The sequence below is a fragment of the Tiliqua scincoides genome, chromosome 3, assembly GCF_035046505.1.
Source record: "Tiliqua scincoides isolate rTilSci1 chromosome 3, rTilSci1.hap2, whole genome shotgun sequence".
Taxonomy (NCBI): Eukaryota; Metazoa; Chordata; class Lepidosauria; order Squamata; family Scincidae; genus Tiliqua; species Tiliqua scincoides.
The window spans coordinates 3621912-3639795 of record NC_089823.1 but is presented as its reverse complement, the minus strand read 5'-3'; the positions used below and the strand labels follow the sequence as shown (position 1 = coordinate 3639795).

General features: G+C 43.3%; 1 protein-coding gene across 1 annotated transcript in view; it reads right to left on the bottom strand.

The window, feature by feature from the left end:
• C2CD3 (C2 domain containing 3 centriole elongation regulator) overlaps positions 1 to 17884 on the bottom strand; it is a 69919-nt gene that overhangs the window by 27848 nt on the left and 24187 nt on the right. Inside the window, exons 19-26 of the mRNA XM_066621885.1 lie at positions 17402 to 17574; positions 15781 to 15904; positions 12234 to 12502; positions 9773 to 9862; positions 9017 to 9637; positions 7211 to 7534; positions 1643 to 1781; positions 181 to 245 (exon numbers count right to left, since the gene is read on the bottom strand). Coding sequence (XP_066477982.1) covers positions 181 to 245; positions 1643 to 1781; positions 7211 to 7534; positions 9017 to 9637; positions 9773 to 9862; positions 12234 to 12502; positions 15781 to 15904; positions 17402 to 17574 — 1805 coding nt within the window. The remainder of the gene's footprint in view (positions 1 to 180; positions 246 to 1642; positions 1782 to 7210; positions 7535 to 9016; positions 9638 to 9772; positions 9863 to 12233; positions 12503 to 15780; positions 15905 to 17401; positions 17575 to 17884) is intronic.

Genomic DNA, 17884 nt, shown 5'->3' with positions numbered 1-17884 from the left:
GTTGTTATGGCACCTCATTATCCGCGCCCCGCTCCTAGATTCAATTATCTGTGGAATTTGGTATCTGCAGGGGGTCCTGGAATGGATCCCCCACAGATACCAAGGGCCCACCAGCACACCCTTTCTTGCTACAGAGTTCAAGGGACTTGGTTAAGTGGTATCTACATATCTAGAGAATACCTGCTTTATGCCAGACCTTGAAGACAAGATGTTGCTGCGGATCCAAGAGAAGTTCTTTGGAGAGACTGTGAAGAATAAAAAAGGAAATGAATCAGAATCAGAAATATGCCTCGCTAGCAGGAAAAAAAACAAACCTGTCATCTGTCACATAGAAAGTGAGCAGTCTTCCTATATGGCAGTTTTGTATCTGAACCATCCCGCTATGTGAATCCTCTAAACTTTCTAAGGATTAATGTAGGAAAAGCACCTGTTGGAGATGCTCTAAGGATTTCCTGCCTAAGGCAGGGGGGTTGGACTAGATGACCTATTAGACCCCTTCCAACTCTATGATTCTATGAATATTCAGAGGTTGAAATTGATACAGGTAACTGTTATGGACATAGGGTAGTGGTAGTTGGGGAACTGATGCAATTGCAACTGCCCTTGTTCCCAGAGAAATCCTCAGGTCGGTTTGTTACATTTTAAAGATGACTCAGAGCACAAACAGCTGAACCTGCAGCTTTTGGCATACAGTATGTGAATATCTGTCTCCAAATTTCTGAAAACAACAGATGCTCAGTAGCCCAATCATTGATATGACTTTTGATGGTAGTGACCTCAAACTGAGTGAAAAACATGGTCCCAAACATTTCTGTAAGAATTATTTTTACATTTTTTGTTTATTCTATGTAAGGGACATGCCTCCAAGTTCTCAAGGAGAGCTAAAGAAGTTTACAGAACAGCTGAAATCCACAGCAGCACTTGTTTATCACAATAACATTTTACAACCACTCAGAATAGTGAGCTTTGAAAAACAACAGATTTGTGGATTTAAAAAAAAAGAATGCCTTTAAATTTTTAAGCCACAAGAATAAATTGCTATCATTCCCCACTGCACACCCCCCCCCCCCGCTATCAAATAATATTTTGAAACTTAAGCAAATGACCAATAACTGATACTTTGGTTCTGCAGATAAAGATGGATCTGGTGGGATGCTCCCAGATGATCCATAGGCTCTGTGTTGCCATTTTAATAAGTAACAAGTAAACTTAGCATTAAAAGCTTGCCATTTCCCTCTTGCATTTCCATGTCTTATCAGTCACTGTGGGGCTCCATATGCATACTTTTGCACCTAACAGGCACCTTGATGGTAAGAGAGATGCTTGCTGGGGTTTAGTGGGAAAATGGTGGAAATGGGGAAAGTTAAGTACTCTTTTCCCTCTGCCAGTTCGTTTTCTGCAGTGAGTCACTTCTCCTAGAGCTGTCTGGCAGCAAAGAAGTGGCAGCTGATGTTTTGATCAAAGGCTTGACACCATGAAGTGCAGTTCTGATTTTGGTGTGGCTCCCATTGCTTAGACAGGAGAAATTCTTTTCACTTCCTGTGAAACAGTCACAGGAAACCAGCTATTCCATCTGATCACTTCAGTACTAGATAAGGCAGCTGTGAAAAGACTATCTTGTAAAAGAGAGCCTGTTACATACCTGGCCTGCCTCTGGAAGCCCCAAACAGGCGAGTCTGTGTTTTCAACTATTTCTGTGGTAATAGGGTTATCAGCATCAGCAGTAACAAATGACACATAGCTGCTGGGGGCCAGCACTCCACGTTCAGTGAGAGGGCTTCCTGAAAGACATTGTCAATGGAATATGGAGTTAGGTTGAGCAATCTGCTTGCAATTATGAAATTGTGGATAGTTCTGTGAGAGAGAAGTCTTTCTCAGCAAAACAGCTGCTACCAAGTGTGGGCAAAGGGAATAGCATTACAAAATGGTCAAGTTTCGGTAATTTTTAATGAGCCTGTGTAAGGATGAATCTCTGATCATGGACTCCTATGGGTTTTCAAAGCAGAAAACCTTCATTGCAAGCCTGCCGGTACAGTCAGGTACAGAAACAAGAACCGGGGTGAAGGACATCAGTGCTCAGCTGTTCACATCTGCCATTAGGCAGTGCTTGAAGAAGTGGAGCCACAACTCTGCTCTACCTGGACATGTTCTGTGCACACAACAAGCATGTGACCTTTGGGTCTTTATACGGCATGTAATCTCATAGAAAGAGAAGAATGCGTTAAGATATGAGGAAAGCATAGTTGGACAGCCTTTCTAGGTATTGCTGGAAAACCCACCCATCTGAAATCTGGGAGAGCTGCTGCCAGTCAGTGCAGACCATTCTGAACGAGATGGACCAAGAGTCTGATTCAGTTTCCTATGAAACCCATGTAACATTGGGTTTCAATGCTCTGCACACTTCCTTGATAGCTTCGCCTGCCCCCCAGCTCTTGTTTCCTGGCTCCTGTTCCCATAGTTTTAACTATCATCAACCTTCATGTATTTAATTTCTTCTGCAAGCCTTCCCTAGCAAGGACTGGGTCTTCAAAACAGACTGACTTATGCAAAAATAAGCAAATATATGTACTCTATTGGGACAGGATAATCTGGGCTACCCAAGAGCAATATCTAGAGGACTGTGGCACATAGTGTGTACAGCCTGGGACACATTCCTCTAAAATGGCCACATTTATTTTTCACATTTTTATACCGCCCTTTCTCCAAAGAGCTCAGGCCAGTGTACACAGCTGCTCCCCTCCTTTTGTCCTCACAACAACCCTGTGAGGTAGGTGAGGCTGAGAGAAAGTGACTGGCCCAAGGTCACCCAGGAAGCTTTGTGGCTAAGGGGGATTTGAACCTGGATCTTCCAGGTCTAAGTCCACCTCCCAAACCACTACACCACCCTGGCTCTCCATGATCCAATCTCCACATGATCTCCACATGATCCAATCTCATTGCCCTAGACACAGCACACTTAAAGAAAGGAAGCTGCTTAGCGTTTTAGAAACTTTTGCAAAATACAAACCAGTATTATGAAGCATTTCCAAAACCGCTAGAAAAAGGTTGTTCTGCTGTGTAGGAGTGGAAGTTCTGAAAAGATTTCTTGTCTGTGTAAAGTGGTTATTATAAGTTGCTAGGTCCCTCCTTTGTTTATTTCAAAAACACAGGAAGAAATATGCGAGAAAAGAGATTAGCTAATCGGTTAAATGGTTTGACCCACTTTGTCTGTTGTTGAGCACAAAAGTTGCTGCTGTGCATTCACACCAGCAAGGTCACACTGTGGCAAGTGCTTCAAAGACAATGCAGAATGTCAATCCCATAGAAGCTTTTTGGGTAGGAGGACACAAGGCCACCTGCAACAAGGTCACCACCAGACTGTTTAGATAGCAGGAGTTGCAGAAAGCAATTTCCTTCCGGCTGGCATCCTTCCTGCCAAATTCCCTGCACTAACATCTCTTGTGTTTTGAAATACTTTACTAATCACCCTATCATATTCCAAGCCTACTGAAAATTGATTTAATTAACTATTTCAGAGTATAATATGCTCTGTCTAAAAAATTCAGGAAGCACAATAGTGCAGTGTTTTGTTTTAAAAACAAAAACCAATCAAAGTATTTTAGTCAATACCATCTGCTCCAGGTTGAGAGCATCTAATCTTGTCCAAGAACAAGGCAAAGGTTTTCAAAATCCAGATGGAATAGGAAGTCTGATCTGTGCATTAACTCTTACAGAAAATGTGCCTGAAGACTTCAGTTCAGAAATTTCATCTAGAACACAAGGGGTTTGAATAATGTACACAATACATTTGTATACACTTTAACATTAAAAAAGATGCACAGCACCCCCTGGGATTTTTTATTCATTTCAAAGTCTAAGAGCACAGATGTGCTCATGTGAAAGGCCCATTAATTACAAAGGAGCTGCACAGAAGAAGTTCCTGGTGGAACATGCCTCACTGTTAGGAAATCTCTGAGCTTTAAGGAAAACAAAAAACCAGCACCACCAAATACACAAAAATCTGTGTACAGCCAGCTAGAAGACATCATGCTACTCAAGAGCAGGGAGATGTGGATATGCATGACCCAAAATATGCAAGACTTTTAAGAGATTAGATGATGCATCTGCAAGGATACAACTATGCAGTTATGCTAGGCACTGTCCGTATGTTGCTGGAAAGCGATTCATAAATCCTGCACCATGATGTGGTTCAGCCAGGCATTTGCTGTGGCAGATCAAAGTGCAATGCAACAGGGCTGCCAGGTCTACACTGCAGTCTGGTGCTACTGTCATGTTTGCATTATAAAGGATGTGGAGAAGTATCACAGCCGGGTTCTCTGAATCACGATGTTTCTGGTTGGAGAGTTAAAATAAACTGCCACACACAGGGGAACCAGACACAGCCTACTTGGGTGTTTCCCAAACTCCTGGTAGTTAAGGCGCACTTTCTTTATGAAATTAAATTGGAGGCTCACACCAGAAAAATGTGTGTATATTGTTAGAAAAATTGTTAGAACCCTCAGTGGAGCATGTCACTAACGTTGCTACATAAATAATTGACCTGAACATAACTGACTGGTACAAATCCAGTCACGGGAAGATGCAACAAGCAGCCTTCTCTGAGATTGGTTAATTCTGTTGCATCTGCAAGAATTATGAATTATCCCATCCAACACAGAAACATGGCAGAAGTAACCCACCCTCAGGAGAGACTGCCTAGGAGAGCCAAGCCAGAACCACCAATCATGCAGAAATAGAGTGGGCAGTCACTTCTGGGGATGGGTGCTTCGAACTCACATTCACAGAACATAAGAGGCACTCTTGCAGAGCAAGAGTTTCCTGGCACTTGTTGTAAGAATTACTTCAGCCAGTCCCACATCTTTGTTAAAAAAGGAAAGGTAAGTTGCTTATGACAACTAGCTCCTTTGATTCTTTCTGCAATGTGGACAACACGCAAAACTTGAATGCCACAAGCAAGGTTCCAAAGTACCAAGACAATATACTCTCTGTCAATGCAGGGCATTATTCTTTTGTTAATATTCTTGCAGAGATGGGAGAAGCTTGTTTCTCTCATATAAAATATGAGGGGAGTGGAGAACATTAAGAAACAACTCTGCTTTAGAAGGCTTGTAAGAGGAACATTGTATGCTGCTGTAGAACAAGCACAAAAAAACAAAAAACAGCTGGTGAAGAACAATTTCATTCTCTTGGCATACATGCTGTTCACTCTAGCTCCATGATAATCACACTTTAAACTCTATAGGTAATTGTCAAATCCAATTTATCCATATATTCAAAACTACAGGAGATTGGATTGTTCATTAGTTGGATTCTTGGAAACCCCACAAGACAACTTTTTTTGACACGGTATTCTTTCCATGTAGTAAAAAGAAAAGCACGTACAACATATGTACACTGTCACATGATAAGTGTATAGTTTTCTATTTGATTATGTGAACATAGCAGGGGAAGCCAAGACCATATGGTGAATTCCACCTTGGGTCATCTGAATGCAGATGCTATTCCACTGCAGTGCATTACATTCAATGAGATGGACATTTGGATGTACATTCCAATGTAAGGAACTGTTGGCAATGGGAACAAGAACTTCCTCTCCACTGCCCAAGAAGCAGATGTTTGGAGGAATAACAACTGCAAGCAAGCACACATAAAACATAAAGAAAGAACGGAAGGCAGGCTTCATAGGCATCTTTAGAGCAAAAACCAAACCTCACAAACATGTGGCAGAACAGTGATCATGTTTCTTCACTTCCTCTCGCTTGCTTATGTTAACTGCAAGCCAATGGAGAGGAAAAGTATTATTTTTCTCTCATCCTGCCACAGATAATAGACAGAGGACCAGCTCTGTCTATTACAACTGGCTGCAGCACTCTAGCACCACTTAGTGGCCACAAACAAACTACACAGCATTTGATATACCAAATTAAAGAAAAAAACACCTGTATCTTCCAAGCTAGAAGAGATGCATCATTTAAAACCTGCACCCTAACCCAGGTGACTTAATATAACTGGTGCATATTATTAACTTGCCTCACAAATACATGGGGCTCACCACCTAAAGCTTTAAGCAAATATTAAAACCTGTCTGTCCACACCCTCTCCACAGCCTGCTGCTCCACTGGGTACTCTGATCCTCTTCCAACTTGCTGGGAGGATTGGACCACTGACAGCTTCCTTCTCCCACCAGCGCTGCTGGAGGAAGAAATAGGAAAAAAGCAGCCTCAACTCCAAATCACTTCTCCCACCTAATTTGTGCTTACAAAGCAGGGCAGGGACAGGCAATTGGGAGCCTGCCCATCTGCCTCTTCCCTGCACTGAGAAAGACTGTGGCGTGCAGCCTCCCCACTCCACCCCTCTTCTGTTTACAGTGAAGCAGATGGTGCTATGTTCCTAGCACACCTGGGCCTGTGTGCAGACCAAGGAGGCTGCAGGGCACTCACTTTTAAAGTAAAGGGGGGCGTGGAAGTGTGCCTGCTCATTCTCCTTCCTGCCTCCATAGGAGGGGTGCGTGCAGGTGGGCACAAACAGAGGGGGCAATGGGCAATGGATTCAGGTGGCACAGAGGCATAGTGCCATCGCTGGAGCGGCTACTTGTAAAAAATAATCTTCCTTTAGGATTTCTCTATTTTCATCCTAGATCTAGAGCTTGCCAAGGGAATTTGCAAATAATAATACACAGTTGAAGCACATTTCTTATCCTTTGGAAGTGACTGAGGGCGCAGTCCTAACCCCTTATGTCAGTGCTTTCCAGCACTGGCATAGAGGTGCCAATGGGACGTTTGCTGCATCCTGCAGTTGGGCGTCACTCATGGAGGCCTCCTCAAAGTAAGGAAACGTTTGTTCCCTTTCCTCAGAGCTGCATTGCCCTTATGTCCAGTGCTTTCCAGCACTGACATAAGGGGTTAGGATTGCACCCTCAGAGATAAAAGAACACAGCCATAAGAAGTTGCCTCCCCTTGAGTCAGACCACTGATCCATCTAGCTCAGTTTTACCTTTGATGGCTAGCAACAGCTCTCCAGGGTTTCAGCTCAGGAGATGCTACCTGGAGATAGTACCAGGGATTGAACCTGGGACCTTTTGAATGCGAAGCAGGTACTCTACCACCAAGCCATGGTGCCTATCACCAAGCAAGAAACCATTTTATCCAGTTTGTGGGATTACAGTCTACACACCCTTTCTGTAGCTCAATATGTTCATGGCTTTACTTACCTTTTAAACTTAAGTGCATGGCTCTTTCCACAAGGATACTAACTGCAAATATGTTCTCATGATCCAGTGCAGAAGGAGACTCCACAGGCAACTTCTCCTTGGGGATTTCCATTGCTAAGAGATCCGAATTGTGGCTGGGGTGTTCCAAGTCTCGCTGGTCCTGTTCAGGTGCCTTACTTTTTTCTTCACATTCACTGCTGTTGCTATCAATGCCATCTTCAGCAGGTTCGAGGCACTGGGGGCTGCAAGGGGCAAGTGCAACATGAACACGCACAGCAGCTCCCGACAGATTTGAAGTGTTGCGTCGGAACAAAGGAAAGACACCTGCAACAATGGGAGCAACAGGACTCAATTCAAAAGCATGCCATCACATGGGACCTCTGAGAAAGCTGCAGAATTTCACATTCTGGTTTTGCTTCATGATATCTGCGTATGGGGAGATCTGGACCATGGTACCACCTGGCCCTAGACATACTTCTCAGTGATTTGTTAAGTATCACAATATTGTTTTTCTCAAGGCAAAGCAATGTGAAACTCTGAGTACTGAAACCTTGATATTCCTCCTGAGTTTGTAAAATTAGTTTCTTCTACTTGTCAGTCTGATTTTTACAAAGTCAGATCAATGGTCCATTGAGCTAGATTTTATCTGCTCTGACTGGCAGGGGTTTGGGGCATGGGTCTTTCTCAGGCCTGGTACTAGTGATTCTGCCAGGGTCAGAACTAGGGACCTTCTGCATGCAAGGCAGGTGTTCTACCAATGAGCTACAGCTTCTCCCTCTCACAAGCTGCGAATGTTACTTTTGCATGGTTCTGTAAACCTATGCTACCTATTTCAATCATGTCATGCAACATTGTATTGTGTTCAAATTAAAGATGAACCAGCTCACGTAAGAGAACACAGCCTTCTATTACTATAAGTACTTCATTGTCTCTGCTGAAAGGGTAATCTCTCCTTGCTTGTCCCCAGCACCTGGTAATCAGAAGTAATTTTCTCCAAGAATTTGTCTACCTTTTGAAAAGCCATCTATGCTAGTAGCAGCTCCCAAATTGTCTGCATATATACTTTAAACCAGTGCACCTCACAGTCAGGTCCCAACGGCTTACCACCTCTGGCCCGTGTTCTATTTCCACCCAAGTCTGTTAGACTAAGCTAATTGCTTCTGGGTACCACATATGTTGCAGTATCATTCTGCCCAAGTACCTTAGCTGACCCCAAAGGGATGCCCCTGACCCTACTAAGCAATAGGTACAGAGCATTCTCCTCAGTTCAGGCAACTCATTTACGGTATGAGGACATTGCTGAAGCTTCTGCTCCCCTGGATCTTGCCTCTGCTAGGTTTAGACCATGCAGCTCCTTCTTGTTCTCTTAGCCTGACAGCCAACGCCTGCAGCCTGATATGGGCAGATGGGGTACACCTATTCTTGGATAATTTATAGCACAATCCTACACACGCTTACTAAGAGGTAAGTCTCACTGTGTTCAATGGGCAGAAAAATGTGTATGAGATTGCTGCCTTAGGGCCCAATCCTATCCAACTTTCCAGCGCTGATGTAGCCATGCCAATGAGGCGTATGCTGCATCCTGGAGGGACAGTCATGGAGGCCTGCTCAAGGCAAGGGAATATTTGCTTTCTTACCTTGGAGTTGCACTGGGGCTGAATCTGCACTGGAACACTGGATAGGATTGGGTCCTTAGTTACAGCAGTAGGGTTTAAAAAAGGGAATAAGACAGATTGCAAGTCGGATAGCATCAACTGCACTGGGCTCCTAGACTGCTACCTGCTTTTTTGCTTCTAGTAAACATACCACTGACAGCTCTCATTTTTCTTGAACTCTGTCCAAGCACGCCTAGGTCCACATATGCTGATCCAATCAGATGATCAGTATCCAGTGGTCTTTCCACGTTACTTTCATTCCCATAAGCACGCCACACCTGGAGCTCTAGCTTCTCCTCCCTGAAGTACCACAACAAGGTTTGGCTCCATGGAAGATCTATTTGTTTGATTTTCTTAAAGGTCATGGACACTTGTGTCTCATCTCCAGCTAACTTTGGTCTCCTAAGCGACGTCCATGTGGCTTTTTGATCATACAGCTTATAGCGAAGGTAGCAATAGACACTTTTATTTATCTGTGCCTGCCCTGCGAGCAAGACACAGCGTACAGGCAGCCACAGCCTGGGGATGGAAACAGTCATTGTTACAGTATTTGGAGCAGGCTGGCATTCACCATCATCTCGTATATTCTCAGTGTGAGTTTCTTCCCAATTCCAGTCTAGAAGTTTAGCGGCATCCAGAACACGCTCTCGGTGCCCAGGGTGAGCAAAAGTAATGGAAAATTCCAGACCTCCCACTACAGTTTGCATGACATTTGCACAGTGAGAAGGCACGACTTCCTCCGGGAGAGTTATTGGGTGCCAGCCTCTAATACCTTGAACAGAACAGAGAAAAAGAGTTTGCTATTGTAGAGAAATAAATAAAATCATCTTTAGTTACCGAGTACCTCTGTCATAAAGCAAAGCTCTTAAATGTTCAGTTTGCCAAAATGTAACCCAGTGTGATTTACCTGATCTTCTGATCAACAGGTCTCTGGCTGGGACCTTCACAGTTCCCAGTAGGTAATCTCTTGATGCTTGAGTTTTTGTTGCAGCAGGGGCTGTAAGATCCAAATGAAATATGCTATATAATAATTTAATAAAAATCCAGATTTATTCAATTAGAATGTATTAATTCAGTACCAGCATATAAAGTACAGAACAAAAACAATTATTGAACATGGGAATTATTGCTTGGTTTTGTATAAGCAGAATCATATAGATGAAAATTGTAGCAGGTGTGGCCTGGTGGTTGAGCAAAAGGCTGCCTAAAGAATGCTAAGCAGGAGCAGTCCCGGTTGAATTTTGGATAGGAGACTGAAAACTGAAAAAACTGTTGTAAGACAACGGAGCCAGGAAAAGTCATTGTTTACAGCTTGGCCATCCTGAAACTGCTCCTGCTAGAAGCTTGGAAGGCATACTCAGATGTCCAAAATGATGACCACACCATGAAGGATTCCTTCTGGAGGAGAAGAGTTCCACAAGCTGCCCGTGGAACAAAAACTCATTTGTACTATGGAGCTTTGTAAGCCACCTTGGGCAATTGCTTTGGTATGGGAAAGGAGGGATGTAAATTTCTCAAATAAATAATAAATAAAATTGTCCTTGCTACATTTGGAGCACTCCTTTCTCTTTGATGTTTCTTTTTCATGCAGCAGAACACATTTAAGCCTGGGTCTGGAACTGGAGGGGCACATATGAGTTAACCATAGGCTCTGTGCTCAGCGCTTGTCTGATGCATGAGGGCAAATGCTCCACTCCACACCACAACACGTATACTGTTAGCTCATTCTTGGGGTACCAGATCTAATCCTGGAGCACTATCAGGAGTTCCCCCAAGCCGGGGGGGGGGCAGCTAGCACTGAGCAGACGTGCCTTTCTTGGGCTCTTGAAAGGCACTCTGTTTTTTCCCCAAAAACTGCAGATCCGAGGAGATCCGAGGATTGTTTGTCAGGAGAGACAAACTCCTTCATGTGATGGCACAATTCCTGAGGAGATAAAGCCCGGCCAGGGGGCTTTCCCAGGAGATTCCGCAGTCTTGGCAGCAATGGTGAAGAATTCATTTTGAATCAAGCTGAAGGAATCAACCTGCAGGAAAAGACACTGAAAGACTTAAGTAAGTGTTATTGCGTTTGTGTATGCCTGGCGTGAACTGAGTAATTTGATTGCCTGATTTGGTTCTTTTTTGCCGTGAGAAGAAGAGGAGGGGGGAAATTCCCCCCCAGCTGTTTATTGGTGTGAGGAGAAATCGTAGAAGAGATTTACCAAGCTTGTTATGGTTATCTGAAAATATAATTACAACTTTACAACTTTGAATTTCGGTGGATTATAAATTAACTGTCCTTGGATAAAGTTTGTGCATTGGAGCGTTTATTGCCTTAGTTTGCTACTATCGTTTGGGAGTGTAGCTGGATGTTTTGACAGTCTTGCAGATTGAGGAATGCGGTTGCCAATGCTACAAGTATAAACATAGTAGATAAGAAACAAAAATAAGAACAGTGTGCCAGTGACATCTAGTGGATTTAAAAAGACATTGCAAGAACTGGATTTGTGTTTATAAGTGGAGCAAGGAAGATAATACACTGAGGACATCTAGTGGTCTTAAAGAACATTAACAAAGATGGCGGCTAAAACAGCAAAAGTTCGAAGGGTGAGGATACAAAATATACCAGAAGAGAAAGGCCAATTGCCAGATTAATATTAGAAGGGATTGATACATCGATGGAGGAGATATTTAAAGAACTGGATCCAGTGAGAAGAGTGAGCACTTTTTATCTGAGAAAATACGAATTACCAAGAGAAACTTATGTGAAATTCGTCAGAACTTTTTACAGAGATAAATTACTGAAGGCCTCACAGGAAAAGGAATGGATAGCGGATGACAATAAAATTTTGAGATATGTTCCATGGAGAGTGAGGAAGAAGAGAAAGAGAAAATAATGAATGTGGTGGAAATGGACAGACTTTCAGAAATTTTGGATCACCAACAAAAACTGACACAAACTGAGCAATGGAAACCTTTATATGCTTGGTTGAAAATGAAGTTTTAGAAATATATGATAGGGCATTTAGATGAGTGTATTATATATATAATTTGATATGATAGATGAATGATGAATGAAAAATGATATTAAGAGGTAAATTTAGAAGAGGAAATTGATTAAGATATGTAATGATTTATTAGTTTTAGCGATATATGATGACATATGATTTCCTGCACTCTCTTTTGTGTAAATGTTATGTTTTTTGTTTTGTTTTTTTGTGTTGTGTGTTGGTTTATATTTGTTTTTGAAAAATATTAAAAAATTTTAAAAAAAGGAGTTCCCCCAAGCCTATTCCCTGCCTTGTTCAGCTTAGTGCAGTGACATGATGCAGGCCACATGGATGTTGTTAGCTTGGCAAAGCTGTGGCCTGCCTACATATTTTACCCACCTGATTTCAGACTCCTGTGGAAGACTGAGAAGATGATCTCAGAAAACTGCAGGAGTTCCCCCAAAGAACATGTTTCTCCACTGCTTCTTCGGACTATGAGATTGCATGGAAACTCAGCATGATACTCAAATTCTGGGCAGAAAGTGCGAGCCACAGCTCGTGTGCTGCGCCTCTCAGACTCGGGGAAGAAGGGCAGATGAACAGACACATAGGTGTTGACTCCAACATCAGCGCTGTGTTGGAGTGAAGGGTTCTTTTCTGCCATAACTCTGAAGAAAGAGAAGAAAGTAATGCAAAGAAACACACATAAAGAACATTTGCAAACATAATTATTTAGAAAGTTCATATACCACTTTTTAACTAAATATTCTTGAAGTGGTTTACATAGCAAAAAAGAAGATGGTTCTCTCTCCACAAGGGGCTCACAATCTAAAAAAAAAAAGACAAAATACAAGGAAGACACCAGCAAATAGAGACTGTGGTGAACAGGAACAACTGCTCTCCTCCTGCTAAGAAAACCACAGTTTAAAGGCACCTTACAAAGGCACTAGTTATAACAACTGTAAATAATACTATACAGTTTTGTACTGCCATGTTAACACAACACAGGTAACAACATAATGTTAACACAACATCAAATGCTGTGAGCAGCTCCTGTAAAAAAACTATTGTCTTTGTAATTGAAGTTTGCTACCTAAATCATTATCTAATTCTTTGTTTAAACACCACTGTTTTATAGACATTAGTGATGTATAAGCACAAACAGCTGGGGTCATCAAGCTGACCAGTGTAATGTTTATGCAGCAAAATGTCTGCAGATACCTTGAGCTGCACCATCACAATGTTGGTGTCCAACAGTACTGTATGGCCACTCTGAATATAAAGCATGGGCTTCTCTGAAATGTTTGCTTTGTACATGGAGTCTGTCTTCATGACTATGCAAACTGAAATTAGCTGAACCTTGGGATTGAGCAATGCTTTCCTATACATGCCAGTACATGACTCTTCAGCCAATGTGGTGCAGCTCAATTGTTTTCAAACTCTCCACATATTTTCTTCTCTGCTGAGGAACATCTGATTGTCCACCATACAAACCCTTTGTATTGCATATGATTCTGGAGCACATTATAAGAAGCACGCTCATTTGGATGGGGGCCAGGATAGCATAGTGGCATTGCACATGTTTTGCAACCAGAAACTAGTAGTTTCTGTTCAATCCCTAGTATCCCCATGTAGGGCAGGGAAAGATCCTGTCTGAAACTCTGGGAAGCTCCCTGTGAGTTTAGACCAGAGGTGGCAAAACTTTCAACTTTAGGGAACCTGGATCTTTAACAATTGTACTGAAGAGGGAATTTCAGCAGGTGCAGCTTGTCATCTCACAGAATGATGAATTCTGCTGCTGAAATTCTCTCTCCTACACAATTGTTAAAGGTCCAGGATCCCTAAAGCTGAAAGTTTGCCCACTCCTGGTTTAGACAATACTGAGCTAGATGGCCCAATGGTCTGACTGTGTATAAGGCAGATTCTCTGCCACTATACATGCAGACAACATGCCCCACCACCTTCCTGACAGGACTAACCCAGATTTGGGCAAGGTTTCTTGTTCTTCAGAGTTAGAGGACCCCATCAATGGTCCTGGCACTTATAAGCATAAAGGAAAAGCCATGGCAAGATTAAATTCTGCAATACTACCATCTGGGAAAACTACCCACTTAAGGAGGCCACAGATTTGGGGGACTTATTATTCCACATGGATTTAGACCCTCCAAAATCATCCCAAGTCTTCAGAAGCAGAGATGGGGGTGAATTAGAACAGTAGTCCAGACACAAAGGCATGTTGCTTGGCTGGTAAGCACAAGGATTCCTACCACCGAGACATACTTGAGAAGAGGAAGCTAAGACAACAGTCTGCAAATCAAGGCCATGTGATCTTCCAGGAAGGGGTGAAACAACAAGGCTAGTTCTAAAGCTGATGAAATGATACAACACTTTGTCCTATTCAGTTCTCAGAAATTCTTTAATTGGACATTCCCCTTACTGTTTAGAAGCCTTGGTCCATGACTTGCTGGATAGTGTATACACTGCTGAAACAGAGATGCCTGCGTTGGCTTGGTCATGTCATGAGAATGGGCAATGGTCGGATCCCAAAGGATCTCCTCTATGGAGAACTTGTGCAGGGAAAGTGCCCTACTGGTAGACCAAGCTGTGATACAAGGAAATCTGCAAGAGGCCTGCAAGAGGAAATCCCTGAAGGCCTTAGGAATGGACCTCAAAAGGTGGGAAACCCTGGCCTCTGAGCGGCCCAGGCTTGGAGGCAGGCTGTGCAGCATGGCCTTTCCCAGTTTGAAGAGACACTTAGCCAACAGACTGAGGCAAAGAGGCAAAGAAGGAAGGCCCATAGCCAGGGAGACAGACCAGGGACAGACTACACTTGCTCCAAGTGTGGAAGGGATTGTCAATCCCAAATCGGCATTTTCAGCTACACTAGACGCTGTTCCAGAACCACCACTCAGAGCGTGATACCAGAGTCTTTTGAGACTGAAGGTTGCCAACAACTGTCCCACCTGAACATGGATCAATCTAAATACTTTCCTATGTGCGCTGCAGGGAAAGGTCTGTTGTGGTGGGTAAGCTGTTTTTGCAAAGAAGTCTGTTCATAAGAACGTAAGAAGAGCCCTGCTGGATCAGGCCATAGGCCCATCTAGTCCAGCTCCCTGTATCTCTCAGTGGCCCACCAAATGCCCCAGGGAGCACACAAGACAACAAGAGACCTGCATTCTGGTGCCCTCCCTTGCATCTGACATAGCCCATTTCTAAAATCAGGATGTTGCACATACACATCATGGCTTGTAACCCGTAATGGATTTTTCCTCCAGAAACTTGTCCAATCCCCATTTAAAGGCATCCAGGCCAGATGCCGTCACCACATCCTGTGGCAAGGAGTTCCACAGACCAACCACACGCTGAGTAAAGAAATATTTTCTTTTATCTGTTCTAACTCTCCCAACACTCAATTTTAGTGGATGTCCCCTGGTTCTGGTGTTATGTGAGAGTGTAAAGAGCATCTCTCTATCCACTCTATCCTTCGTGTGCATAATTTTGTATGTCTCAATCATGTCCCCCCTCAGGCATCTCTTTTCTAGGCTGAAGAGGCCCGAACGCCATAGCCTTTCCTCATATGGAGGGTGCCCTTCCTTCATGATTACTGATCTCTCTTTGATGAATCACAGATAAACTTCCAAGGAGCACATAGGCTTCCTTGAACACAACTGAAAACCACTGGAGCAAATGGACAGCTTGTTGGGTGAACTTGGAATGGGGATCAGCTCATGGGGTGAATTTTCAGCTTAATCCAAGATAATATATCCTGCCTATAAGAGGTTTTTGAGTGGAAAGTCCACATACACACCTCACACACAACCATTTAGGCCTTCAGAGTCCCACAGAGGAACTAGCACCTCAGAAGATACTCCCACAAAGCATCTGTGTTGCTTTACAGAGGGAAATAAGTAGCTCTGGTCTGTTATAGCATTTGGTTTCTTCCTACCTGGCTGCTGCTTGCAAACCAGCTGCAGCATGTATCTGTACAGAAATTGAAACGGACCGTGCAGCCATGACTCCTTCATCTGCTTTCAGGGTACGCCTGTACTTTATACTCACATCAAGTAAACCTAGAGAGAGAGGAAAGTGAAATACAAATTCAACTGTTTTAAAATCTCAGTGAGATATGATCAAATGACTCCCCCATATAACTTTGGACAAAAAAAACCCTGATTATATTCATAAAGAAAACCTTCCCAAGAATAGATGGCCATGTTGTCAACCATCTTGAGGTTAACATATCTGTGTAAGTAACAGTACAATCCTAGGCATGTCTACTCAGAAGTAGGTCCCACTGTGTTTAATGGGGTTTACTTCCAGGAAAGTTTGCAAAGGACTGCAGCCTAAGATTCGAAGAGAGAGAGAGTTCATCAGAATGACTGCACGGACAGAGCATGGACTTGGACCTGGTGGACCAGATTTCAAATCATTGTTCAACAGCAGACAGAACATGGTTTCTTAGCTTCAAGGCAAAATTCGACATTTTAGGCAAACAGGGATTTCCCAACCTTGTGTTATGTTATGCCTCTAATGTTATGGAGCAGTGGGAAATTTTCAGGGAACAATGAGCAACAGATATTGTGCTTAATTGTCCTTCAACTCACCAAATCTCCCTTAAAACTCCTTCACCCAAGATGCCACCCCCCCAAAAAAGTTGGCAAGAAATAAACCTGGAGGGAGGGGTTGAGGCTGAGAATAACAGGCAGAGGAAGGGTTAAATTTCCTCCACATCATTCTACCCCAAAAATGCCCATGCAATTGAGGGGCATGAGCTTGATATGTTATTCCCCACCTGTAAAACAAGAGTTAAATGCTGTGTTATAGAATTGCTAGGAAGACAAGAATTCTAAAGTTAGTTGAGAGTAATGTCATGTGGGGTATGAGCAAGTAGGGTTAGAAGAAACAGAGCAAGAGAAGGACGAGGGCGTCAAAGAGGAGCTTGGGATAGTGACTAGAACAGAAAGAGGCACAGCTGGTGGAAAGGTGGGGTGGACAGCTGAGGAAGCAGAAAGGAGGAGAGCTGGAAAAGGAACAGGATGAGGAAGAGGAGACAGGAAGAGAAGAGGGGGAAGCTTCAAAAGGAGGGAAAGGTGAAAGCAGTGGAGAGAAGACAAGGAGCCCCAGAGCTCTTCCCCACTAGGTTCACAAGACAAGCAACTCAACCACCAAAATCAGCCCACACTTGGACTTCCCTCCCCCCCCCCCCCGAGGCAGGTAGGTAATTCCCAGGGAAGACACTCTTGCAGCTGCGAAAAGCGTTCAGTTTGAACAGAGCCAGAGAAGTATCCCTTAACCCACTGCGTGAAGAGGAACCAGTCTCTTGGTCAATCTCACCAGTGGACCTGCTATATTTATGTCACAACACCATTTTATCTAGAATAAGGCCTCCAAAACTTAATTTTAACTTCTAATTTGCTAACCCAGTCAAGTGGCGGCCTCAGAGAAGGAAGAGGGTTGATTATATATTGCTGATATTTGACAGAGGTGTTAATGGGGCCCACCACTGGGAACTTCTCTTGGTCAAGCCCAGCTCGGTCAACAGCATAGATGCCAAAGTCCTCAGTTACCTGAGGACTTGGGATGGGACTCCCCCAAGCAATCAGTTCGTGAAATTAGGGGAAGGCTGAAGGTCTGTATCCCCACTTTCTCCCGATGCTGCATAGTCACCATGGCACATAGGCGTGACAGTGGCAAGGTCCCTTTGGCAACCATCTGATCTCGGACGTTAGGATAGTAATACCTAGGCAATAGATAAAACATAAGTAGCATTAGGAAAACATTGTTCAACTGGCCTCTGAAGATAGTACATTGAATTTCAGTGTTTGGAAAAGCCTTCTTAATGCTAAGAACAACTCTGCTTGGCTTGCACTACTTGAATGAAATTAATTTTGCTTAACAACAATTTATGACCCACCAGGCTGAATGCAGCCTGCCAGCCATAAACAGTACTGTGGTCTGCCTGGAGATGGACAATTTCCCCTTGGCTTTCACTCCTAAATAGGTACCAAAAACCTCAACTGTGAACTCTATAGAGTTTACAAAGAGTATAT